Consider the following 26,710-nt stretch of genomic DNA (forward strand, 5'->3'; position numbering starts at 1 on the left):
TGGGAAGGGCAGGCTTGCGGGAGGGCGACGACCTCGGCTCTCCATCCGAGGAGCGTGTAAAAATGTTATCAACGCCTTAGGACGCACGGGCTCCCCACGTGACGACCCGCCGGCCGCCAGCAAGAGCCTGCGCGACGGGCCGGGGTCCTTCCGCCGGCCTTTGGGCTCTCCCGACCGCCAGGGCGAGCTCCTCGCAGCGAGCTCCTCGCGCACGGCCCGCCCCGCGGCTGCCGCGCCGGGATTTCCCTGCAGCCCGCCTTCCCCGCCGGCAGCGCCGCCTCCTGCGGCTCCCGCTGCCGCTCGCGGCCCCGCGCCGCGCCCCCGGGACTCGGGGATCCGCCGCCGTCCGGCCGCGCGCTGACGGGCGCTCGGAGGTGCCGGTCACGGAGGGGCGGCCCCGCTGCCCGCCCGGCTCCGCGGCGAGGAGCGAGAAGCGAGGAGCGGCGGCAGCCGCCGGCAGAGCCGTGAGTCGGGGAGCGGGGCGGGCGGCTGCCGGTGCGGAGCTCCGAACCGGGGTGGCCTCCCCTGCGGGCGGCGGCGGCGGCCCCGCAGCGATCCGGGCGGGAGAGCTAGGGAGGGGAGGCACTTCGGAGGCATTTATCAATGAATCCTCATGTTGGGGTGCAGTTCTGCTTGATGGCTCGGGGTGTTTCTGCATCACCGTAATTCAGATCTTACGTTCGTCCCCCGATAATGGGTTCACATTGTCTCCGCTGCGGGCTTCTCCGGTCCCTATTTCCCGTCCTGTGTCGGTGGCACAGCCCCGCACCGCGTCTGCGTTTTGTGCGGGGTGAGGCCGCGCATCCCCCTGGCCCTCCATCCCTCCGTCCGACCGTCCCTCCATCCGTCCGTCCGGGTGCACCTGAGCGGCGGCCGGGAGCGGCTCCTGCTATCCGCAGACAAAGAGTCCCGGGCGGGAGGTGCGGGGCGGTGCGGGGTTCGGCTGCCGGTGGAGAGCTGTGAGCGGCGGATTGAGGAGAGGGGCTCATTTCGTCGTGGATGAAAATGTAAAAGGGAGTGAAGTAGAGGAAGCAATTAATTTAGGACTTGCGTCACCGTAGACTGTTGTTATGCTTTAAAAATAGGAAGAGGGCTTATTATGAAATTGTTTAATGAAATGAACATGATCTGGATCTTTTCCTTTGAGAAGCATTTGGGTGCGGGAGGCGGGGAGAGTGCCCAGGAGTGAAATTGCTTATATACTGACTGGTATTTTCAGTTATGTATAGATCATAAATATGTAACGTGGTTCAGGGGAAACAGATGCTTTAAGGTATGAGCATCAAAAAGTGAGCAGTTGGTGAGGCGGCAGCAGCAGAAATGCTGAAATCCGTGTGCGGTGGCTCAGATGTTTGGAGGAATGACAGAGCTACCAAAAAAGGCATCGTGATGCTCAGCACAGTGCCAGGAACAGAATTTTCTCCTTCCCTACAGAAAAGGAAAGCGCGATACTGGGAGCAAGAAGTGACAGATGTGGCATCTCAGCAGCTGGCTGAACATAAAAGCGCCTATCAGCAGGTGACTGCTGTTGCCAGGATTTATTTTTAAAGTGTTTTGTTCTGAAAGGGTCCAGCCTATGGTAGTGTTAGCATTAAGCTTCACTTCAGTTCTTTGGCATGTTAAAGATAGTCTTTCAGCAGAAGTGTTCAGAAAAGTAACAAAAAATTCCTATGTTCAAGGCATTCCTTGCTTTGAACATTTGTTTTTTATTACAGCGTGCAGGGGAGAGGAACTGAGCAGGTTCTCCAGTCGGTGGAATACTGAAAGGAGCAATTTTTTTCCTGGCCTCAGCATAAGCCAGCAGTATCTGCAAAGGAAACAATGGGGCCCATCTCCTCCTTAGATGAAAGATAATCCCAACTCCTGTTCTCTCAGCAGCACCTTGTGCACTCCTAGGAGTGAAAATCAGGCTGCTGAAACTACCTCCCGCTGTAGTCCTGCCTTCTTCAGTGATGCATCAAGCCAGCCAGCATCGCCAGGTGGTGGCCTGGGTGCCTTTGGAAAGGAAAGAGATGGTATCGCCCGACAGGCAGCCTGGAGCCACGCGTTCCCTGGGGCAGCGTGGCTCTGCACTGCGCCGTTTGACTGCTGTCACACTGACTTCAAAGAGGTGTTTCAAACTGTTCCAAGCCACTGATAGAAGCTTTGCTGTAACCAGAGAAAGACGTTTCATGGCAAAACATGTCTTGTTCTCAGCTTTTCATAATTACGTATGCTGTTTCGGTTTGTAATCTTCTAAGCTAGGTGACTCCTTTAGAAGAAATTCTGGTCCTCTGCCCAAGTCTTGAGAAATAGTTTAAGGTAGGGGAGGGAACTGTGCTGGTATTTAAGAAGAAATTTCCTTCTGCATGTAGAACTTGCCTTCAGGTTCTCTCTGCTTCTCCTGGCATGGTGTCCTGGGGGTTCGGAGGTGCTCACGTTGCTCACCCTCACAACCCTCACAAGAGTTGCAGTACATCCAAGTCACGTAGTGCTTCTTTTGGCTTTTGCATGCAAATGCATGCATTTTTGCAAATGCACACAAATGTAACTTTGGAAAAACAAACAAAAAACTCACTTCTCTACCTTTTTATTTTTCTTATCGCAATCGCAGCAGAGTCAATATCTTTTGTCAAGATTGAAGCTATCTCAGAAGAGCTATCTGGCTGTCCCTCCCAGCAGTACAAGGAAACTGACTGGGAGGGCTATCCATAACACAGCCCCACCAGTATAGCACTCACAGGGGGGCATTTGACTGAAGGTATACCTTGATGGTTTTGGTGTGTGATAGAAAGGTGTTTTCCACATAAACTTGGGTCTGAATTTTAATATGGATAAGAAGAGCACGGTATGCAGGTGTTAGATGGTTAGATGGTTAGACTGTTTTTAAAGGATTTTTTCTCACTGCAAAGCAGCCCAGTTACTAGCCAGTGAAAGCATGCAGCTGGTTCTGATGGATATCGCTGGGTAGACTATTGAGAGTGGATGTGAAGCACCACCAACCAGGGGAGGCTTTTGTGTGAAGATGGATGGCAGAACTAGATGCTGCAAGTGAGAAAAAGCCCAGGTAAAGCTCATGCTGAAGAGAATATATGTTTCCAGTGCTGTGCTAAATAAGAGAGCTCTGGATGACACTCATGAATATAATTCTTACATACAGTATTTTACAGTATTCAGCATTCTTTTAGCAATGATATTGATCCATCATGGTGACTGCAGTGGGAAGAATGTAGTAGGAGTGGTTGGAACCAACTTATTCATAGTTTAAGGGTTAAATCAAGACACAGAGCTTCATAAATCACTCTGCCAAGATGATGTGAGATGATTACAAGTAGACAGTGTTGGCCAAGTTGACAAGGGTATATTTACACCATTACTTGGGTTTCATTGACATTTATGGAATAGTCAGGTGTGGGAAGAAATGTTTGTTTTATGATTCAGTCACTAGTTAAGTGCACAGAAGCACAGTTAATCAATAATTTTTATAATCGACTGGACGTTTTTTCTTCTGAGAGCTTACTGAACTGTTGAGTGTGTTTCATTCTTTTTTGTGGGGTGGTTTTTGTTTTTTGATGTGAGAGATAAGCCATGTCCAGGCTTATGGCTGTGCCCATATTAGAGTAGTGCAGTTTAATACCTGAAGCTCTGAAAATGTGAAAGTTATAGTTAAAAACTTATCTTCATGACCATAGCAGTTCTTTTTGTGAGACTATTTTATTGAAAGTATGTTTAGCAAATCTAATTTGAAATATTGTTATATTTGAAATTATGCAAGTTGCACAATACTTTTAAAACATGATGAGTCGTATCTCATTGGTGCCAAGGTGCCACATAAAGGGCTTCAGTCTTCACCTTGTGTGGTTCAACAGCTTATAACTTAACTATGTAAATGTTGTGTTAATGTTGCTCATTGAATAGTAGAGGAAAGCTCATCCAGTTTTATGCACTGCTTCGATTTCCATCATAAAAGTCAAGGTGGAACAAGTTAGATAAGAAGTGAAATGGGATGATGTAGTGAGTTACTGTGCTGGGGCTTATTCATAATGATCTAAGTGAACTTCTCTGTAGTTATGTGCAAACAGCAGCTGGTCTTCTGTAGAGATACAAGTGCAGGTGACAAACTGTGGTCACTGAAACACTTCTTAGTACGACTTGCTTTGTCACGTCTCTGCAAGGTTGTCTAGATGTAGTTAAGAGGTAATTTTTACTTTTTAAAGTTATTTTTTAGAGAAGTTTCTAAAAATAAAGCTTTCTTGTCTTTGCTGGGGAAGTTTAAAATGTAGTGTTTGGTGTATTTTTAATTTATTATTATTTATTCTGTTCCTTTGAAATACCAGATGTTTCAAGTCTGGTTCTCACTGTTGTGCTGTAGAAATTTTTGTGTATCTGAATATTTGTATCGTGCCTTAAACAAAGGAAACAGGTGTTGAGTCTTTATTCCAAATGTTTTGGGTTTTTTTCCTTCTCTAAAATATTAGAAGCTATCATAAAAATAGCCAACGAGCAAACTCCTAGTCTGAAAATTATTTTTTCCCTGGTAAAAAAACCTTCATAGTGTAACAGTGAAGTGAAACAAATCCAAAAAGCCAATGTGAAAAGCTTGCTAATGATGGCAAAAGCAAGTATACCTAAAACAAAAAAAATATCTGGGGAATATGATGATAGATATATGAGGGCTTTTCTAGCCCTCTTGCCTCAGACAGTACATGGGATGAACGAGGTGAGAAGTAGCAAAAGAAAGGATGCATCTGAAATGATGAACTAAGGCTGAAGGTTCTGCTCTGTCATAGCCGTTTTGGTCGTGCTGGACAGTGTTCCAGTGTAGATGTGAAAGATTCAACTAATGGTTGCACAAGTAACATAATCTTTGGATTTCCTAGCTTTCCCTTTGACTCTATTCCTCCAGTTCTAATAAAGCACCCCCTTGAATTTTAAGAGCATAGTTCTCTCAAGCTGTATGACTGGGTCAGTTCCAGTATAATAGACATTTAGTAGACTTTTTTTTTTTTTAATGCTTGAGTGGTACAATAATACCAAGTAAGTACAAGAAGACAGTGCCAAAGTTGCTGTTTTGTCTTTTTTTTTTTTCCTTTCCCACATTTACATTCTTGTCTTTCTGTTTAATTTTCCCCATATTTATTTTCATGAAGTGCTTAGCAGCACTAATGGATTCTTTTCATTAAGAGAGCTTTTACATTTTAAAAAAACAATACTTCAAGTTAGAACCTTGAAAAACCCTTGCAACAGCAGAACAATTTTTAATGTTCCTCTTGATTCTAATACTTACTGAATCTAACCTTTAAAATTATGTTCTTGAATCCATTGTGATTAAGAAGTGATTCCATACCTTCTTTCTTGTATGTTTATTTCCAGCTCTAGTTAAGACCTAAATAGAGTGTGTGCAGTTACATATACATCTTTTTCATGACGATGTTAAGTATATTCTAGAAACCACAACTTTATCTTTTTGTCTCAGTTAATCTGATTTGGTGTATACTTTGATTAGGTTTAACTTTTAATTCTATTTACTCATTGGATTTGGATAAATTAGATCTGAAGTTTGGCCGAAGATTAGTCCAAGTTGTAATGGGGCTTGAGGTGAATCTTTTGTTCTGCTTTTTCTCTTTCCTCTGCTTGAGATGTACACCACAAATACTGTCTTCAGTGTTATGGACCACTTTTAAGGAAAAGCACCTTGTTCAGATATTCTGACACTGTTTTTAATTAAGAATTCTGTTGGGGAATGGCCATCAGTATTAATTTTCAGTCTTTATTTTTGGATTTGATTAAGCTGCCTTCTGGGAACTAAAGCATAATCTCTTGTTTAAAAATTATCCTGAGAGATCTGTTAGGTCCATCTTCTTATGGTTCAGATATCAAAATATAGCTTAATCAATTTTGATTTTCATGCTGTGTGACATTTTAAAGCATTAGTAAGACTCATTTTTTGAGAGTACTATTTCTGTAAATGTAAAAAATAATGCAAAAGCATCACTGATGCCAAAAGCTGCATGTGTCACAGTGAGAGAGGTAGAAAAAGAAAGTGCAGATTCTGCCTTTTGCAGTTTATTGTGAAGGCCAGCCATGCTGTTTTTGCCCAGCACTGAGGTGCAAAGGCACTTCTCTTCAGCTTTTGCGTGACTTGTTCATTTGTGGAATGCTATGTGGCTATATGGATTTGTTGTCTCCCTTCTTTGGAGGATGCATGGCTCCTAGAAAGAATGTTAGGGGTTACCCCAACTCAGGAAAGACATAAACAGTAGCAGAGAGCTACATGGTGAGTGAAATGGGGAAAGAAAAGAATAGTGCTATTGATGGACCTGCGTGTCAGATGCAGCTCACATGTTCTTTCTTCAGATGCAAGAGATTGTTGCTCTTCGTTAAGTTTAAGCTGGTCCTTTGCTTGCTCATTTCTCTCAGGCACATGACCTTGGAAAAATAGCCACTGAAGGTAAGATGCAGTGTGTCTGGGGGCATTGCTTGCATTTTCTGTGAGCAGCATTTTTCTGCTTGGATATTGAAAAAACAGATGGGAGTATGGAGAATGGAGCAGTGTGCCCACACAGAGGATATGTGGACATATGGAAATGTATTTTACTGCAGTCCAAGCAAACATTTTGGGGTAAAAGATGGAAAGAGGAGGAGAGGTGTTGCTTACAACAGTTACAAAATGAATGGCATTCCCTGTCCTAAAAAAGGCCGCAACTGATCAGTTGTCTCTTGTGAGTTGTTGTTTTATGTGTGCACAGTTTATAATGTGCAATACAATACACCCGGCATGTCATTAGAACTCCTGTTGCCACAAAAATACGGATTTCTAGTAATACATTGCTCAGATTTTACTTCTTGCCTAGAATTAAGAGAATTCTGGCATCTAATCACTTTGAGAAAAGACTGAATTGAATAGGTTGGATTGTTAATGTTACCACGTCTACTCTTTGTTTCTTCTTAATGATATGTGAAATAATTAGTAGTACAGAGAAGACAACACAGCAAATTGATTGTTAGGGACAAGACTGTTGACCGAGTAGGCCAGTAACTTGTATGGCAGCTCCTCTCTTCCTGTTTGTCCTTTTCCACTTGCACTGTATGGTTTTAGTTGAGGAGGGAGGCTGTTTCTGTTTTTCTGTACAGCTGTTTTTGTCTACATATACCCTCAGGCAGGGTGAAAACCCATCTCAGTCTCCAGAATCTTTTAGATAAGATCCACTAAAGTCAACAGCAAAGAAAACAAAGGCATCTGTTTTATGGCAGAGTGGCCTGTACAGTTCTCTTAAAAATAGTTATTTCTGGTCCTGAGGAAGAAAAGTTACAATAGGAAGAGCCCAAGTAGGTTAGGAATCTGTAGGAGTTCCTAAAGGAATTTATGAGATAGATAAGAAGAAACATTACTTCTCCAAGTGAAAGTGATAATCAAGTAGCAAATGCTCCATGCAGCTTTCATGTTTTTGTCTGATAATTAACTTCATTTTTAGCTGTAGTTTTTTTTTACCCTGGGACTACAACAATGCCTCTAGTTTGGCAGAAGAATATCCATTGTATGCGATGTATTTTGTGGTGTTGGATAAGAGCTGGATTATTGGGATATACAGAGGAGAAAGAAAAGGAGTGGCAAGTAATGGATTGATGACAGAAATGTTGGAAGTTTTTTGACACTGCCACTGGTGAGAGCATACCCACTAAAGTGCAAATCTTTTAAGTGCATTCACGTGGTTTCTGAAAATACAAAGATTTTATCTTCATGAAACTGAAAAAATTGTAAGAAAACAAGTTTCAGTGCCCAAATAAGCGCTCTAAACATGGAATTAACTCATATTGCTCAATTCTACTTCATTTTCCTGTATCAAACCTTCTTTGCATATCTGTGCATGACAGTCAATCTCTTCCTTGCTTCCACTGTATGTTGTCTCCTGGTTTTGCTTTCTTAGTTCTTACACACAGGTTCTGACCTTTCTCACTTTGGGCTGATGGTTCTTCTTTTCTGTTGCCATCACTGATTACCAGACTTTCTGAATTTCTGGTTTCTGGCTGCTCTGTGGTGCAGTCAACATGCTGAAGAGAAAGGGTGTCTACAGAGGGACCTGGGCAAGCTTTAGAGCTGAGCCCAGGTGAACCTCATGAATTTCAATCAGGCTTGAAAATAAGAGGTATTTCTAGTGTGTTAAAATTCAAGTGTTAACTCAATTTCTCTTGATTGAAAGTAAATGAAGCTGCATCTTTTCTTTTGTTGTTCTTTTCTCCAGAACTGAGTATTTAATATTGGACATGGAATGAATTCACTTAATCATGAATTTGAGGTTTTTTTTTTTGAAAGTTGATCTTTTAAAATGTTACATTTTCCTTGCTCACGTTGAATAGGCTAAGTGGTGAAATGGGCGCCCTTCTGCTTGCATCAGAGGAGAAACAGCTTTTAAAGCTTGTAGAACTCAAGCTGTTTGTGACAATTCGACAAGGAATAATTTATTCAATTTTCTGTGCAGGATTTGAAAGCAGTGTCAAACATAGTTGTTTTTTTTTGTTTGTTTGTTTGTTCTCTTACTATTTTCTGCTGAAAGATTAGAACTTTCCAAGCACAGCAGTTTTGATGAGCACTCTATTTTGATAACTTTTAGGAAATTTACCCTTTCAGCCTTCATAATTATCTTTATGGCCAAGAAAACATAATTTGTGGACAAAAGGGCTCTAAGAAAATTAGTATGGCTTTTTCTAGATACGAGTACTTTCCAAAATATTTAATCCTTAAGAGAAAGGTCACATATTTCATAAAGGGAAAATACTATTCATACCTTCAATGTTAAAAGCCCTAACAGACAGTAGGGAACGTGTCTATCACAAGCCGTAGACCTTTCCTGAATAGTTACCACGTTCTGTGTCAGTGTGGCCCCTGAACTGTTTGAACTAGACCATGAGCAGTTTGTTTGTGGGGAAAAAAATGTTAAAGTTAATAAATGAATTAATAAAAAAAAAGAGAATCCACTGCAAGCCCTGGTAAAACATTCTTATTGTTCAGAGAAGATACATTTTCTTTCTTCCTTTGCTTTCTCTAGCTACATGCTAGCAAGCATACATAATAGCATAATTCAGTGGCTGGGAGCTGGATGTACTCTCTTATTATGTTTTTATTCCATATGAGTTAGTTACAGCCCATGATCAACTCATCAATTCATTTTCAAAGTAGCTGAGCAGATTCAATTTTCCATGGGTCTGTTTCTGTAAATTATCTAGAGTCATGGCTCTTTTCTTTAGTGACATCCTCCTGGAATGTTGGCTACCAGGAACAGACATAATAATGGCCAAATACAGAATTTTCCTTTCCCTTGTCATTGCTCTGTTATGCAGTGAGGGGTTGCAATAGACCTTTTGACCGCAGCAAAAGAAGATCTGCTTCAGCTGCTTGTCTGTCCTGGCCTGCAAAACTTTGTTACTGTTTCTGAGCACATATCTTCCATCATAAAAGTGTGGCCTGTGTGATTTAGTCAAAATTTTAAACTTGAATGTGTGAATATGGCAGAAAGCTTGAGCAGCTTTCTGATGTTCATCTGCCATGCTGATGATCAGCAAATCACATTTTTCCTCTCATTTCCTCTCCTCCCTATGATCCTCAGTCTTCCAGTGCAGGTCATTTTAGAGTAATTCTCCAACTGCAATGGATAAATTAAAGATTTAAAAAGCTTCCATTGGGAAGGTAGGTTGAAAGTCCTTCTGCCGAGTGGAATGCCTACACAAGTCATATCTCATAGTAGAAAGATATGCCACAACTTCTATATGGAACATCCTCAGTGTGACTGTGACTGTCATCACTCTTTACTATGTACAGATAGGTAAAAATTTCAACAAAGTCAGGCACATTAAACTGGTGTGTAAGAAATCGTATTTGACCTGCTCTGAGATCCCATTGGCTAGAAGAGGAGATGCCTTTGTTGGGTGTTGTACAAACTGTCCTTCTTCCATTGCAGTTGTATCATTTTTGTCATCTTCTAATCTGTTTAGTGAAACAAAAGCCCTAACTCTGATTTGATTTAAAGTAGTTACTGCCTGTAATAATTACGCTCATTTAATTACTACTAACAGAGAGAGAAGATGGGAATTAAGTTTCTCAAAAAGTAAACCTGATTGTACTTTTAAGCGATCTGAAAAGAGTAATCAGTGGCTGCTATATGGTAGTGTGTTTCAAAAAGTTACTTTAGTTTCATGGTTGCTTCTTGCACTTAGTTAGGGAATGTGTTAGCAGAAGGAACAGGAATGGGAGTTCATTGCACTTCCTAGGGTGAGGAGTTGTTTCTTTCTAAATGAAGCATGTGAACCAAGATGTTTATTATGTTGGTAAACTCTTCCCATGTTCTTCTGCGGATATGAGTGGTAAGTCTGAACAAGGAGTAAATGGCAACCTTTCAGTGGATAGTCCAGGAAGAATATTTTGGTGTCTGGAAAAACATACAGGAAAGCTTTCCGTATCTTCTTCTACATGAGAAAGGTAAATAGCAAGAGGTGTGAAGGGAATTTCATTATTTATTAGGAGTGGTCAAGTTCTAAATCAACATTTAGTTCATATTGTTGGAAAATAAGTCACCAGGAGTTTAACCACCAAAATTCAAGGTAGGTTAAATATCTGTTCTGAATTTTCAGCCATTCTCAATTTTATAAACAAAAATATTGTAATTTTGTTTCGAGAGGTAATGCCCTTTCATCCTGTGTTGGTATGCTGGCTGATACTGCCTGCCCCGTTGCAGACAGGGTGGAACACCTGGGAAGGTGTGAGCTTTCCTAATCATGGCTGCAGAGATTAAACTGGGAGCCTGGACACTAATGAAAGTTGGCTGTTATACAGCAAGTTGGTAATCAGTTGAATATGGATAGTATGAATATTTTACTAGTGTAAATATTTCTTTATTTTTTTCATGGTTCTTTTGGTCTCTCTTCACTTTGCATCCTAAATTGTTTCTACTTTCATTCTCTAAAGTGAACAAATTATGGTCTTTTCAGGAATGGCAAAAGCTTAAAATTCCTGTGGCAGGATTTCTGTTTCAGGACATATATAAATTTGAGTTACTGTAGGATAACCTGTATTTAGCATGTTTTGTGTTCTGAGTGGATTTAAATAACACAAAAAGAAAATCATATTTCTCTAAAGCTTCACTGAGTTCTGAACAAGGAAAATTCTGTTGCTATTCACTCAAAGGCCATGTATGCAGTTAAATGGGTTCTGAATAGCTGTAAAGCTGTATATTGACTCAAGTTGTAAAGGAGTATTTTCTCATAATATAAAGAAATTACTCATCTTGAACTTCAAAACTGAATGTTTATAGAGATTTTGGCAAAAAAAGGTTCATCCATTAGAGTAGAAAATACTGAATAATGGTGGTAGAGGAGGCAACAGAAAAAAACAGGCATATAAAACTTCAGTAGTAATTTTAATAGCTAGAGACTGTAGGTTCCCTGTGTTTCTGCAGAGGCTATTTCTGTCATAAGAAACAGCTTGGACTTTTATAAGAGAAAGCTATGCTGTGCCTTAAATTAAGACAATCCTGTTGCATTATTACAGTATGAAATGGGGGATATTATGCCTGGATATGATTTCTATTAGCTCTCAGGACCAAGAAATTAATCTCAATTTGTGCTCCACTTGCCTACTCTAAACACATCAGGAATACCAGGGCATGCCCTGCTGTGGCTTGGGTTCTCACTGTCTTTACATTGCTTTTATTTTCTGAGGCTTGGTGTTTGTTTTTTTCCCTCCAGTGTTTGAGCAGAAGTTGTTGTTAGTTCTGTGGGTGTCTGTCCTGGGCTCTACCACATGTCACATTTCCTTAAATGTCAGTTGGATAGCAAACCATACTGAATGACATGTCACTCCTCCCATGACTTGACTTTTGACTCCCTGGAGCTTGCAGGAGCCATTAGAAACGTCTTTCAAATAGCTGTCAGTAAAAGCAGAAGTTCATCTCACCTACCTATTAAAGGATTAAGCAAATAAATGTGCCCTTTACGTGGTGAAGTAGGTCTCAGAATAACATTATTTTATTAGTCTGCCTACACCCCAGTGCCTTCCATCCCAGGTATGTGAATTGGTACAGGAGCTACTCAGAGCATGTGGTAACAGCTCACGCTTGGGTCAAGGGAGAGGTGCATCCATGCCCACGGGGATTGCAGCACCTCATTTCTTTGTTGTTACAGGTGTGTAAATAAAATGTATGATGAGCAAGCAGAGTTGTAACAGTCTTGCAGCAAGTGTTGCAATGCCATGTAAGGGCCTTAATGTGTGCCTGGTTGGTTTCAGAATTAGTTTCTCTCAACCATGAAGTAATTAGTGCACCTAGATAAAGCATAGGCCTAGTGTAGTTAGCTGGTGTTCATTTAGCCAGACCTCAGTGTACCTTCTGCCTTGTGTGATTGTTTCTCCTAAAATGCTGTTTGTGAGAGGCAAGCTGAGGCACTAATGAAAGTCAAGTTATTTATTTCAGGTGGAATTTGGCTATCAGAAATGCAGTATAAGTCTTTTCAGTATGCTGAATGTGGAATGCTCCTGTTGCTCACTGTAAATTGTACGGACAATGGTATGGGCAATGGGTGATATAATTAATGGTCAGCTTCAGGCTTTCTCTTGCCTTTGATATCCCTTGTAGGAGGCTGCATGAGGAACATGGAGGCTGCTGCTGAGCATAGTTAGCAGTTAGTTGGCACTTGTAAAGGAGAGTGAACCTCTCCCCTGAGGGTAGGAGGGAGTGAGAAGTGTGAACTCATCCCCTGCTTGGCGATGAGGACTGCAGGTGTCATCATCTACATTACCTGAAGTCTAGCCCAGTTTCTGTTGAAGCATCTGATTAATTTTTGGTTTTTCATTAATGTGGGTGTTGAACAAATTAAATGTGACCAACATCCCGAGAAGGATCTGAAATTTGTTTTCAGCTGAAGAGCTCTTTATACAAATGAACATCAATTTGCATAATTAAGCACACACTTTACTCCTGCTGAACACAACTGAACCTTGAGACAGAAATTGCCTCTTGCAGCGTCTCTCTTGGACAGTGAAAACTGCTTAGGCCCAGCGTGTGTGCTCTTTTCCAATCTTTCTGGTGAGAGATTAGTTTTAGAGAAGTTTACTATGATCTTCTTCAAAAGGTCTGTGCTTCATGTATTTCCTTACAGACTAACAAACAACTGGGTGTTCCTCTCCCTTTGCATCTCAGTGATTTACAGTCTTTCAAAGTGTGTGAGATTTTATTTAGATAGGAGAACTCATCATAAAAAGTCGTAACTTGCTATTTTCACCAAGGGCAAGTTGTTGTTTTCGTTGAGTATGGTATTACACCACTGCATTTGTCACTGTCAATTTATGCCAGGCTTTAAATAGGATATTCTGCAATGAGTTTGTTTGCTGGTAGCCTGTAATGCTTTCAGGCTAGCTAACATTAACAAGAGGCAGCATGTGGCTGATGTTCTTTTGATCATGCACAACCCTAGTCAGGAAATGGGTGAGGAGCGTGAGTCATGATTACATTACTCTAATGTGACTGCCTACTAGAAGTTTTCTTTTGCCGCCAATACTCTTTCCCTTGACATTACTTCTGAAAACAAAATGTGTGTTTTGGAGCACTTGGAAATATTGACCTTTAAACACAGGGATTTATGTTCTTTTACAGTCTCAAGGCAAAATCCTGAGCTGGAGCCCCTGCAGAGAGCACAGAGAACAAGAACGTGTGCAAAATGCCTTTTCAAAAAGCTGCTAAAGAACAGGAGTTGCAGTACATTAGGTCTGATTGAGTTCATTGGATTCAGCATCTTTTTCTGACCCTTTAATTATTCTGTCATGCTGCCTGCACGTGCAAGCTCAAGGTCCAATCTCTGTGTACAGATGCTGTCATCTCATATGCCATTTGGCTTAAGCTGTGTCATACACACATGCTTATCTTTGGAAATATAGCTGCAGTAATGGGGAGAAAGTAGCAGAGTACTGGCTGAGCTAAAACCCCAAGTGTCAAGAAGGTGGTTTTCCTGGGACCTGGGACAGCAGTATTTCAATCAGCTTAATTAGATATGTGGGGTTTACAGTTTGAAAGAAATATCAGCTGCTAATCAGTCAAACTGAACTGGCACAGTGCCACTCTGAATATTCTGCCAGTATATCTCTGTAGTGCTTCCAAACATGGAAAAAAGAAGTACTGAGTATATTCAGTTCTTTCAAATTAGACTTGCTTAACTCTGCCTGGTTTTGAGTGCAGTATGTGAAATACAACTGTTGGCACAGAAAGTGAATGTAATCCAATGCTATCTGATATATTTCAGGAAAAAAGTTGGATCGATATACTATAAGCAACTCAAGTTGACAGAACTGAGCACATGTCAAAAAGAGATGTGAAGAGGAAATGGGGAACACTGAGCTGCTGTCCAATGTGATGCAGCCCTATCAGCTGGGGCAAGTCACAGGCGTTGCTGACATGCTGCAGAACAGAGACAGAATATAATGTGTATTTTGGTTGTTACTTACTCTTACCTCTGCTGAAACTGCCTTCAAATAGTAGCATTTTTTTTCTGTTAGAAGTATAGCTTAAGCTTGTAGTAAAGTGATTTCCACATTTTCCCTTATGTTTCTTGTAAGGTCAGTAAAACAAAATCACTTAGTTTACCTGTGTTAACAATCTACTTTGCACTGCATACGGATGACCAGTTTTTAAAGTCTTATTAACTCTGTGATTTCATCCCCATTCCTTAAGAAGAGCATGATTTAGACCAAATAAGAAATTTACTGAAAGCTTTTGTAATTAATTCATTGAATAATTTCCTTCCTTCCTTCTGTCCTATCCCCATGCTCTTTGATCTCATCTTGATGGCCATTCTGCTCCTTGGAGAAGGCAGAACTGCAACAGAGCAGAGAATGCATCCTTTCCAATGCAGTGCAACAAGTATGTCCTGTGCAAATTTCCTCTGTAGTTCTGTACCTCTACTTCATAATTAACCTTTGTATATAGAGGGTTCTCTGGCCCTCAAGTTTGGTTTAAATGAGTTTATCAGCTGTTTTAAGATGGTAAATACTTCAAGTGAAACACTTGAGAAATTGAATAAAAACAGAACTGGTGACTGTAATATGCCTGTGTCACTTGTGTGTTTCAAGGAGACGATAAAGAATATTTACCTTAGAGATGAAGAGCATTTGAGAATTGGAGGAGAGGTGGGTAAAGGGCTGGAGTTGGGTTGAATGGGATCGTGCAAGATGGTATTATTTTTAGGTTGCCTTTTGTCAGTAGCTGCCAGTTAAGGAAATGTTAGAGATCTATTTAAAAAAACAATAGTAATAATAAACTGTTAAAAATATCTTGAAAAAAACTTTGTTTTTAGATTATGCCAGTTTTCGGAACCCGAAGAGAGACACTAGTGGAAGTAGCAAGTCATTTTTGCATCAGAAGTGTGTAAAAAAAAATCCATGGACATTTTGTCTTTCAGAAGTGTTGGTTAAGAATTGCTTGTCCCTTCTGCCCGAACCCTTTGCTCTCTGAGCTGCTCAAATGACTTGCTGCAGCTGGAAGTAGCAGTCCCACTCACAGCCAGGTGATCTTAAACCCCTTTCCTAGTTAGTTTTCATCCAGTTCAGTGATCCGAGCTGGCTTATAAGGGGTCAAGTGTGTGCACGCAGATGGTGGGAGGAGAATGTCTTTGACAGTAAGTTATATTGGGCTTGAACTCTCTCTGGAAGTGTTACCAGCAGTCACACTGCAGCTGTTTGCAAGCCTTTACTGTAAACTGAGTCAGTGGGGAGAACTGCTGCTGTGCCCAGTTTGCAGTGTGGCTGTAGATCTGCCTGCATGCTGAGAGTACAAGGAACTGCAGTGCGGATCTGGGAACAAACAGAGAGGAAACAAGGGCGGAAACTTCTTAAACCAGCTTTGAGAGCTGAGCTTGGCTGGAGAACTACACCCTCTGTGTTAAAGGAGAAAGCTATGTAGGTAAGCTGCTCAGAATTACAAAGGGGCAGTCCTGCTCCTTCTGATTCTTCTGTCTAACAGCACTCAGGTGAACATGTCTTGTGTGTCAGGGAGCTTCTCTGTGTAAAGACTAAACCTTCCTCTCTCTTCACTGGTGAAATTTCAGCCAGAGCGGTTATCCAATCTTTTAGGTGGCAGATGGGCTTGGTTCTAGAGGTGTGGGTTTTTTCGTACCTTTTTGGCAATTTTTTTATAGTGCTAAGGGAACTCATGGACAAGATTTTTAAGCCTCTTCTTCTTGTGGCCTGTGAGTTTATGATCCCTGGCTGTTTGCTCATTCTATGTGCTGGCTTTATAGGAGGAAAGGTGACCATGCTTCAGTGTACAACCTGGTTGATATAACCTCACCTTCACAGACTGCATGAGTTAAGAAGCATTTAGGACTTTGTATAGACATGTACCTATGCCTAAATTGGAATGGTCGCCCAATTTTTGAAAGCCAACAATAAAGTTGAACTATATAGTATTAAATCCACGTGTATGAATGTACCAGCTAGCAAAGCTAAGGAGAATATAATAGAGAGCTGCTTCAGTCTATGGAGCAGACCAGCAGAATCCAGTGAGCTCTTTAAATGTTTGTCTCTAGAGAAGAAAAGACAAGAGGTTTTTATTGTTCTAGAAAAGATGCAAAGTTTTCAAACCTAGAAGAAGGCTGTGGCCAAAGCCTGCTGGGTACTTTTTTAATGGATATTTTTAAAAACATTCTAATGAGTGGTCAAAAGCACAACTGTCAAAAAGAAAAAAAGAAAAAAAGAAAAGAAAACAAAAAGAAAACAACACGATGTATAAGGCATTTTACTCAGTATTGCCTCACAGCCAAATTGTTAAAACTTTAGTTCTCTGTAGTGTCAACAAAGAACATATTAAACACATTGAGAGTCTTAGAGTAAATGTCAGGAGGACACCGGCATCAGAAAGGAATGTATTTCATTTAAAATCATCCAACAGTCTTATACAGCACTGGGGTTAATGGTGTTTTCTTGAGCAGTCTGCAAATAAAATTATTGCAGTTCAAATGTGCAGATCATGGAGACTAAGGATGTGTATTGATGAAGAAGGCGATTGAGTACATTCAGATAGAATGTTTTTTCTTTCTGAGTTATGGCCTTGCATTTTATGCTGAAGAACATAAATCCAGCTTACTTTCTGGAGAACAATAGCTTGGAAAGCCTTTTTTTTCCCCCTAAAGAATAGAATCTTACTGGACAAATGGCATAGTATGAGCACTACCATTGGCTATGCTGGCCAGATTTGTTGATTAGATGAATATATGCTTATCTCCATCTTTAAAAAAATGGATGGGGTAACTCACACAGGAGCTACAAACGACTCTGGTAACAAATTGCTAACTTTGGTAATAAAATTCATTCTGCTTGGAGAATTGTTTTTTGTTATATCAGCAGAAGAAATCTTAAAGGGTTTGTTGTGCAGTACTACTATCAAAGAGCTTGTAAATACTGGAAAATTCCTGTTGTAAGATGGTGAAGATAGGCACAGAAATTTGATCTTGTTTATAAATGAGGAGAAATGATGGAAAGGAAGAAGTGATTTTATTTCTTTGTGTGTGCTGCAAGGGAGTGTATGCTGCATGAGAACGTTGTCACTAATTCTGATCTGCTCTGAAAAGGCTGTTGGAAAATTGGAGAGGGTTCAAAGGAGAGAAAGCAATATTTGAAGGCCTAAAATTACTCCCCCACCATCACCACATGAGGAATTCCCCCTGTTCACTTCGATCAAAAAAGACTACTGAGAAATGACTTGGTTAATATTCAAGTACCTTAACAGGGGTGAAGGTTCCTGGTTGATAAAAGGCCTTTGTAATCTCACAGGCTGATATAGAACAAAATAATAACTGGAGTCTGGGGCCAGTTGTTCAAATTAGAGAGCAGCCCCAAATTGGGTGACTTCAGCAGCCCCTTCTAGCTGTGCTGGTACAGCTGTTTGTTTTCACAGTTAATTTTATCCTTCAATTATTTATAATTAGGTTGGCTTCGTTTCAGTATAATGCACACATACTTTAATGGTTTATAGTTGGAGGTATTTCTTTGTTAATATGATCTACTCTAGCTTGATCCATTTGACAAGATATTATGCAGGGAAAGGTTGTCAAGATTTAAGGCAGTCAACAACCAAAAATAATTTCAGGAATTTGGGTTCTTTTCATTCATAAGCACTTTTGTGGCTGGGGTGTGCTAGACAAATGGAAGATACCTGGAGGAAAAGACACTGTGTTCAGTCTGTCCCTGTCTGTGCTTACATTAAGGGACAACTAACACCCCTTCAGGAATGCTCATTGCTAGTGTATTATTTATCCATACAATTCACATGAGAAAAAGTGTTTATAGCAAGGGAAATGAAAAGGTATCCTCAGATGATTTTCTTATCTTGAGAAAGTCAGAAGGAAATATGGCTGACAGTCCTCTGCTTTTTATTTATTATTTTATTTCTCCTCAGTTTGTGTTATGTGTAGCTGATGTTTTCCAGACTTTTCTTGTCATTCAATAATGTATCTATATTATGGAGTATATTCATGTTTCCTTACTCATTCCTATTAGTTACCTCCAAGCAGAAAGTTGTTTCAAAATTCAAACTACTTCAAGTAGTAGCAACTTGGAGTTTTTAACCTCTATTAGTCTGGAAAGACATAGCAGGAGGAATTCTAGGGCTGTAGTTATCTCTGTTGCAACATGATGTTTTTATGAATGATTCAAATGTATGCTTATTATATCTGTAGGTGCTGATAAACCCACGTAGTGAAGAGGCCCAGATTAAACTTTAAAATTATCCTCACAACTTGAAGTGTTTGCAATTAATAGAATGCGATGCAGTGAGTTTTAAGGCTTTGCTGCGGAGGCAGTAGTCATGAAGAAGATGTAGAATAACTGGCTAGGCAACTGTTCTTCACTAAAGAGGATAGTCTTTAGTAGACCACAAACTAAACATAAGCCAACTATGTTGTGATACTAAAAGAAAAATGCAGATACGCTGTTGAGAGAGAAGATGAGATCTCAGTTTGAATATTGTCTAGTTTGGGGCATATTTAAAGAAAGATATGAATGAGAGAAGGAGGACCAGAAAAAGAGATTGTTGGGAAGTGATCTTAGTTCCAGAAAGCATGTCTTGTGTTGGAAGATTGAGATGTTTGTGTTGTATAAAACTACGTATAAAAGAAAGATTAAAGGAGTTGCGGAATATGTATTAAAAAACAAACACAAAAACAGTGTTTAGGTTACAAATTGATGCCTTTTCCCTGGAGACTAGCCTATGCAGAGTAAATTACTGTGGGCGGTCTGCGCATGTAGGGACTTTTAAGTGGAAAGAGAATGAACATCAGGGATTAGCAGGCCACTTAGACCTTTGAAGGAAAATGGAGACATGAATGAAGTGTATAGCAGAGTCCCTCTTGACTTGTGTTCCTGTAAGTTTGGGAGGAATGGGGATTTTTCTGTTTATTGTTCTTCTTCGTTTGTTGTTTTGTTTTTAGTGGGTTTTGTGTGTGTGTTTGCCCTTCATTTTCTAAAAGGCATATGTGAAAATGAGATAAAATAGGAAACTAGGGTGAATACAGTTGGAGAAGATTAGTTGTGGTGAAGTCTGATTAGCATGATTGTTTTTATGGAGTAATTAAATCTGTAGCTTTAATCAGAAGGGTGCAAGTTCTTTGAAGAAGGGAGCAACAAAAGGGTAAGGGCTTTTAATCCAATCAGGATGGTTGATTTTAATACAGATGAATTCAGAGGCTGGGCCTCCTAGAAACCAAGTAAACTTAGATGAACAATCTGTAGAGGAAGTGTTACTGCCTGATTTGGTTATGCTTACTCAGAAAGTGGTGGCTGTATAAGCAAAGGCTCACTGATGAATTGATGTAGAAGTAGATGGACTAGTGGCCTCATTTGCAGAGGCTGCCAGTTGATAGACACCTACATCCACAGGAATGTGAGAGGTAAGCTCTCTTGTGCATGATCTGCTGATTTTCTTGTATCTGTAGACTTAGTTATTCGTAGTGCTAGTTAGTTTTACTCACAACGACTGCATGACTTCAAGCCTCTATTAAAATAACATTGTTTGTACTGATGTAGTTTCAGGCATATTGGAAGTATCAGCATGGACAAGGCGGGTTTCAACAGTTTGTGCTGGTGAGAGTTACTGGTAGCTAAATTCCAGAATGAACCTCTAAAGCCTTATAGGGCTGTGCTTGCAGATATTTCATTAGATAGAAAAGTTTCACCAACTTACTGCATAGCTTATCTCTGTCTTTTGCTGTATCATTGTCTTTTCATTTGGTTATGTAAATAATGCACATATTGTCTTTTTTTCTCCTAGTGACTTGCTCTGTGTGATAATTCCCTGTTTTTTTTAATGATGTTTTGGAAATGGATTCCTGTTAATTTTGAATGATTTTAGCCAATGATGCGTAAGGCAGAATTCTTGATAGGGACTGACCTAAAGAAAGCCCACAGGCTTCCCAGAAAACCTTGCTTCTTGGCCTGCTCTGTGGAAACAGGATTTTATTTCTATCATTTATTCACCTAGGACCATGCCTAAAGACCTACGTCTCTTGGGATTTGTGCACAAATAAATTTTTGCACAAGGACCCTAATTTGTCTCTGGTTTAAAGCTTAGATATTGAGATAGTTACTGATAGCCTGTGGGATAGACTGAGGCATCCATTGAAAACTTCAGGCTGTGGGTAAGGTAGTTGCTGAGTGGACAGAAGGTTCACAAGGCAATTTGAGAAGTGCCTCTGACACTATTGGCCTTAGTTACCAAGCAAAACACTTATATGAGAGTGTGAAGTGACAGGAATGAGAATGAGCTACAGCCAAATGAGTTACAGCCAAAATAAAACTCTAATTTTCACTGGGCTGAAATTTCTGTCTTAGCTCATGCTCAGATCTTGTTCAAAGAAGGAGATCTAGAGATCTCCTAAACTGGTAGAAAAATCCTCTCAGATTATTCTCCTAAACGAAGTCTTCTACTGTGGGCTGGCAGTCCTAAGGCTGTAGATTTTTAGTTATGCATTTGGTTTTCTGATAGCTTCTCATTCTGCTTTTTAGTTTGGTTAAGTGGTCACTTAGTTACTGAGATGAAATCTATCAAAAAAAGGCTCTTCTAAAACAGCCAGCACAGCTTCACCAATGCCCAGGAGGAGGCCAGTGACAGTTGGTGTCCTTCAGGGGTCTGTCTTGGGACCAGTACTCTTTGTCTTTATCAATGACAGAGATGATGGGATCGAATGCACCCTCAGCAAGTTTGTTGATGGCACCAAACTGAGTGGTGTAGTTGATACAGCAGAAGGAAGGGATGCCATCTGGAGGGACCTTGATAAACTCAAAAAGCGGGCCCTTGTTAACCTAATGAGTTCAACAAAGCAAAGTGCAAGGTTTTTCACTTGGGTGGAAGTAATCCCAGATGTGTATAAAGGCTGGGAGACGAACTCCTTGGGAGAAGCCCTGCTGAGAAGGATTTAGGGGTCTTAGTTGATGAAAAGCTTAGCATGAGCCAGTAATGTGTTCTTGCAGCCCAGAAGGCCAATTGTAGCCTGGGATGTGTCAGAAGAGGAGTGGGCAGCAGTGTGAGGGAGGTGATTGTCTCCCTCTACTTTGCCTTGTTGAGGCCGTACCTGGAGTACTGTGTCCGCTCCCATACACAAGGGATGTCGAGGCTTTGGAGAGGGTCCAGAGGAGGGCCATGAAGATCAAAGGGCTGGAGCACCTCTCCTGTGAATGGGCAGTGAGGTGCTGGTATAGATTGTCCAGAGAGATTGTGGATGCCCCATCCCTGGAGGTGTTCAAGACCAGGTTGGATGGGGCCCTGGGCAGCCTAATCTAGTACTTGATCTAGCAGTTGGCAATCCTGCCTGTGGCAGGGGGGTTGGAACATGATGGTTCTTGAGATCCCTTCCAACCCAAGCCATTCTATGGTTCTCTGATGTCTAGGTTATACTGTATGTTGAAAAACAGGCCCTCTGTTTAATACAGAGCCGTTATCTTTTGTCTACAAATTGTAATCTCAGGATTTTCAATGGGATGACTCATGAAATTTGCAACAAAAGTAGCTTTTGTTTTTAGCAGAGCAAATGCTGCTTGCAGTAAGTGTACAGTTTTTAATGCTCTCTTCATTCGCAATGTGGAAGGCAAGGCCTTCCCAAGAGCAGAGGCTGCTCTGTAAAGAGGGATTATAATTCCTGGCACTGAAATCTCTTGCAGCATCCTCTGAGGTACTGTGGTTTTACACTGCCCCTTACTGGATTTTCTGATAGTGCAAGAACTTACTATCTGGACTATAGTCCAGAACTGCTATCTGAATGACCAAAAGTTTGCTCTATTTCAGGTTTTTGTGTGTTTGCATTTTTTTCCTCTATACTATAATTTGAATAAAATATAGAATTGGTCTTTCACTTTGAAACTAGTAACTACTAGGCTTCACTTTCAACCACATACAATCTCTGTAGAGTTGAGGATGTTGTGTTCCTAAATTGGCTGCAAGGGTAGAGTGATAACCAAGGTAAGGTGAGGGATGACAGTGTGGTGATTTTATTTTATTATTTTATTTCACTTTTTAAAATCTGAAAGGTAGCTGATTTGAGTGATCAGTTCTGTTCTACGATGCATGGCACAAGCAGAGATCTTATTTAGGACTGTATAGACTGTAAGATGCAAAAGGGAGTTAAGTAGATGGAGTTTTGGTATGTAATTGGAATCCCATGGTATTCTGTAGATCCTAATGAATTAGCATTTTTTTGTTTAGAGGGAAGCTGTGCAGGATTGCAAGCATTTCAAAATTGAGCTTAAAAGTATCAAATGTTCTCTGCATTCATAGAACATTTGGCTTATTTTGTATGACAGTATTTTCTGTATATATCTGTTGTACTTCTGTGTGAAGTGATTTTCAGCCCTATCTGAAGTGCAGTAGATATTTTGTGGAAATCAAAAACCAAAATGCTAACTTGGCAAGATTCCCAGCTCCCCTTGTGATGCAGAGTTAAGCAGCCAACTGAAGGAACTAATTACTCAGGTTAGAGGATTTGTGAAAATGCTTAAATACTTCTTGGCCATCTGTCTTTATTGCCAGTACAAAGCTTTCGAACTGATGATTCTTGCTGGACTTAATTTGATGAAGGAATATCTCTGCTGGGGCATGCATGAAATGAAGAAAAATATAGGTAGCTTCTCTTCAGGTATTGCACAGGGAGAGAGACGCATTTCTGTGGAAAAAAACTGCAAGCTACTTTACAGAATTAGAATGGAAATGGACAGTAAGAGATTTGGGGCTGGGACTTTTAGTGAGGAATGGCCTGTAATGCTCTGCTTTCTGGATTGAATTGGGAAGAGTACAAAGATGCCCAGGATAAAAATGCTTTTATTCTGAGATTCTTATAGTATCTTTTTTATTGATTCCTGAGCAAAGAATCACACAATTAAAGCATTAGTAAAGAGTATTTTTTTCCATAACCAATTGACCCAATAGCCTGTTAACCCTTCTGGACAGCTTTATCAGACTTGTCAGAGACAAGATTCTAGTAGGAAAACTTTATTTTAAAATGATTTGATGTACACAACAGTTCTGAGTCACCATACCTTCATGGCCTACATAGCTCATGAGCTACAGTCTAAAACTAATTGCTATGTAGAATTCCTGCAGTCTAAAGACTATGGTCACAAGAATCAATCCCTTCTAAAACATGTTCAGATATTTGTAACTGAGGATGTGGACCAATACTTTCATCAGATGTCTATAATTATCCTTTTACATTAGCATATTTGTCAGAAAAGCTATTTGTGACAGTTTGTTCCAATTTATAAATGACGATATCAAAAGTTCTCAAATCCAAGGTGATTTACTCCCACTAAAAAAAAATAAAATTGCTTGAGTGACTTTTTAGTCTTCCTGCATCTACCAAAAGCTTTATGTTGTTGAATGTTACAGATCAGTTTCTGCATTTGCACTTCAAGACCAGCATTTTGAATGTCAGAATGAGAAGAAGGATTCAGATAGTGATGTTTACCAAATGGACTGTGCTCAGCAACCGTGTCTAAGAAACTCTGACTTCAAAACAAGTTATAAAGTCAGAGAAAGGTTAGCTAGATGTTGTTAATCTTAAACCCTTTTATCCTGCCTAATGAAGGGAAGAAACATCATAATGTTAATCTGCAGACTGGAACTGTCAGTACCATTGCTAATTTTTTTGTGTGTGTGAAAACAGGACTGAATGAACCATGAAAAATTAATGATAACCTGATTTTGTATCCCACGCAGGTCTTCTCAAGTTCTTGAAGTTGGATGTTTGGTTGCTAACCGGCTTGAAACTTGTGCTCCGTCTTGCAGAATCCTCCAACGGGAGACATTCACATACCCTGAAGTTCCCTACCATAGAAGAAGGGGACTTGATGTGCAAGATTGGTACAAGATGATGATGTAACATAGCTCACACTGAAGGTCTCCCGAGAAGAACTGGCTTTGTAAGGGACTTCTCCTTTATTATTTTTTTTTTTAACACAACTCCCCCTCTATCTAGAAGCAAGATGCCAGCCAAGACACCCATCTACTTGAAAGCCGCTAACAATAAGAAAGGGAAGAAATTCAAACTAAGGGATATCTTGTCTCCTGATATGATCAGTCCACCACTTGGAGATTTTCGTCACACCATACATATTGGAAAAGAGGGACAACATGATGTTTTTGGAGACATCTCCTTTTTGCAGGGAAACTACGAATTGTTGCCTGGAAATGAAGGAGAAACTAGAGTTAGCCAATCTGGTGGCCACAGTGAATTCTTAAGGGCAAACAGCACTTCTGAATCCATGTTTACAGAAACTCCATCACCAGTGCTCAAAAATGCTATTTCCCTTCCTGCCATTGGGGGTTCTCAAGCTCTTATGTTACCTTTATTGTCACCAGTGACGTTTAATTCAAAGCAAGAATCCGTCAAGTCATCAAGAAACCCACGGCTTAGCTGTGAGCCAGTAATTGAGGAGAAGTTGCAGGAGAAAAGTAAACAGACGGGGAATGGAGAAACATACAAAGATGATGTATGGGAACAAAATGGTTCTTCATCGCATTTTATTAATGGTAGAGACAGTAACTCATCCAGCTTTTCTGAACGATGCACTGATTGGCAAACAGTTGATTTGCTTGAAGATAGCCGACTTCCATGTGAACTAACCAAGACAAAGTCAGAAGAATCCCTTTCAGATCTTGCAGGCTCTCTTCTCTCATTACAACTTGACTTGGGACCTTCACTTTTGGATGAGGTCCTCAATGTAATGGACAAGAATAAATCTTAGAGCTGGTACTCCTTGCTTTCTTATAAGTGATTCACTTAAATAAAAATAAACAAACACAGTTCAAGAGAAGAGACACTTAAAAATCAGCTGTATTTGCAGCTGTTTGACGGGTTTTCTAAAAATATTCATAAAGTACTATTTTTTTACCTATTGTTTTTCATAATTTTTATGACACTAAATTCTCATAGCAAGAAGGTAAATTTTAATAACAGTTTTCAGCAAATATAAAATGTTTTTAAGTACCAGTATAATGATCAGAAACTTCAGAAACAGAATTTGAGGATGATACTGATCGTGACATTTGGTTAGTTCACTTCCATGGGCTTCTGAACATATGAGACTCTGTAAGTGTCAGAAAGGAGATTGGTATTAATTATTCACTGTTATAAATTATTGCAACATCACTTTACATGTAGGCCTCTTTCAGAAACCTTGTGCTTGGAGTCTTGGTTGTGTTCTTCTTCATTTTTCCGTAGTATCATTTCTGTTATATCTTCACAGTAACTATTTCTGCAGTCTTATACTGCTCTGTATCCAGATGTAAACAGTTGAAGGCTTTTTCAGCTTCAGTGTCAACTGTTCTGAGTATGCACGAATTTTCACAGTTTGAGGCTTTGGGCCTGATGTTGTATATGAAATGATGTGTTGTAAACAGGTGACACATGCAAAATATGATGGTTAAATTATTTTAGAAGTTGAAATATATTTTTGTGTGTATCTTGGCTTTTTATTGTGGAGCCTACACATACAGTATCTCATCAAAATAATTGCTTGACATTATTGGTGCTCTTCTGAAAATTGTATATTTGTGTGTTTGAAAACAAATATGTATTGATACTCCTTGCTTTTTTTCTTCATTTATTGCCACACATGCTTAAACTTGCAACCAAAAACTTTGATTTTTCAAGAAGGCACTGGTTATTCACAATGCTTGTGATGTGTGCTGCAACAGGCAATGTTTTGGGAAACGTGGATCCTTTAATACAGTATCTACATGGATTGCATAGATATCTTGTGCAATACAATAAAACAAATTAAATTACTATGTCTTTGTGATTCAGTACATAGCCTCACAAAAACAAAAAACTTTGTGTTCTGCTGTATTAAAACACTGCAGTAAAGTTGTGAACATACATGTTCACAGGAGTGAGAGGAAGATCAGTTCAAATATCTCCATTAATTTGACATCTCCAATCCAATTTAATTCCTGGGGTAGTAAGGGCAAACTCCAGGCATGTAGGACTTTTGGGATAACTGATTTTTTAGGTAGTAGGAGACCGAAGAGTAATGCTTTGGTATTATTTTAGTCACAGCAAAGTTAATGAAGATCCTGCAGATTTCACTGAAGGCTGAAATCCTGATACAGCTTGTAAACCAATCCTGGACTTATAACTACTTTGCATCTGTATCTTCCTGCATCTGTGTTATTCCAATCAGAATGTGTAAATCATGGAGGGTTTAATATAT

At 40.0% G+C, this 26,710-nt stretch overlaps 1 protein-coding gene across 3 annotated transcripts; it reads left to right on the top strand.

Annotated features, from left to right (window-relative positions):
* Positions 1-323: 323 nt before the first annotated feature.
* CDC42EP3 (CDC42 effector protein 3) lies at positions 324-26,286 on the top strand. 3 transcript variants are annotated; one of them, XM_052681963.1, is made up of 2 exons: positions 324-464; positions 24,216-26,286. In XM_052681963.1, exon 2 carries the CDS (start codon positions 24,482-24,484, stop codon positions 25,241-25,243), a length of 762 nt encoding a protein of 253 aa, XP_052537923.1. In that variant the 5' UTR covers positions 324-464; positions 24,216-24,481; the 3' UTR covers positions 25,244-26,286. The 3 variants fall into 3 exon arrangements, with proteins under 3 accessions (XP_052537923.1, XP_052537943.1, XP_052537933.1); XM_052681983.1 differs by lacking the exon at positions 324-464 and adding an exon at positions 1,500-1,518; XM_052681973.1 differs by lacking the exon at positions 324-464 and adding an exon at positions 15,664-15,917.
* The last annotated feature ends 424 nt before the right edge of the window (positions 26,287-26,710 follow it).

This window comes from Tympanuchus pallidicinctus, unplaced genomic scaffold, assembly GCF_026119805.1.
Source record: "Tympanuchus pallidicinctus isolate F22 unplaced genomic scaffold, pur_lepc_1.0 scaffold1, whole genome shotgun sequence".
NCBI lineage: Eukaryota > Metazoa > Chordata > Aves > Galliformes > Phasianidae > Tympanuchus > Tympanuchus pallidicinctus.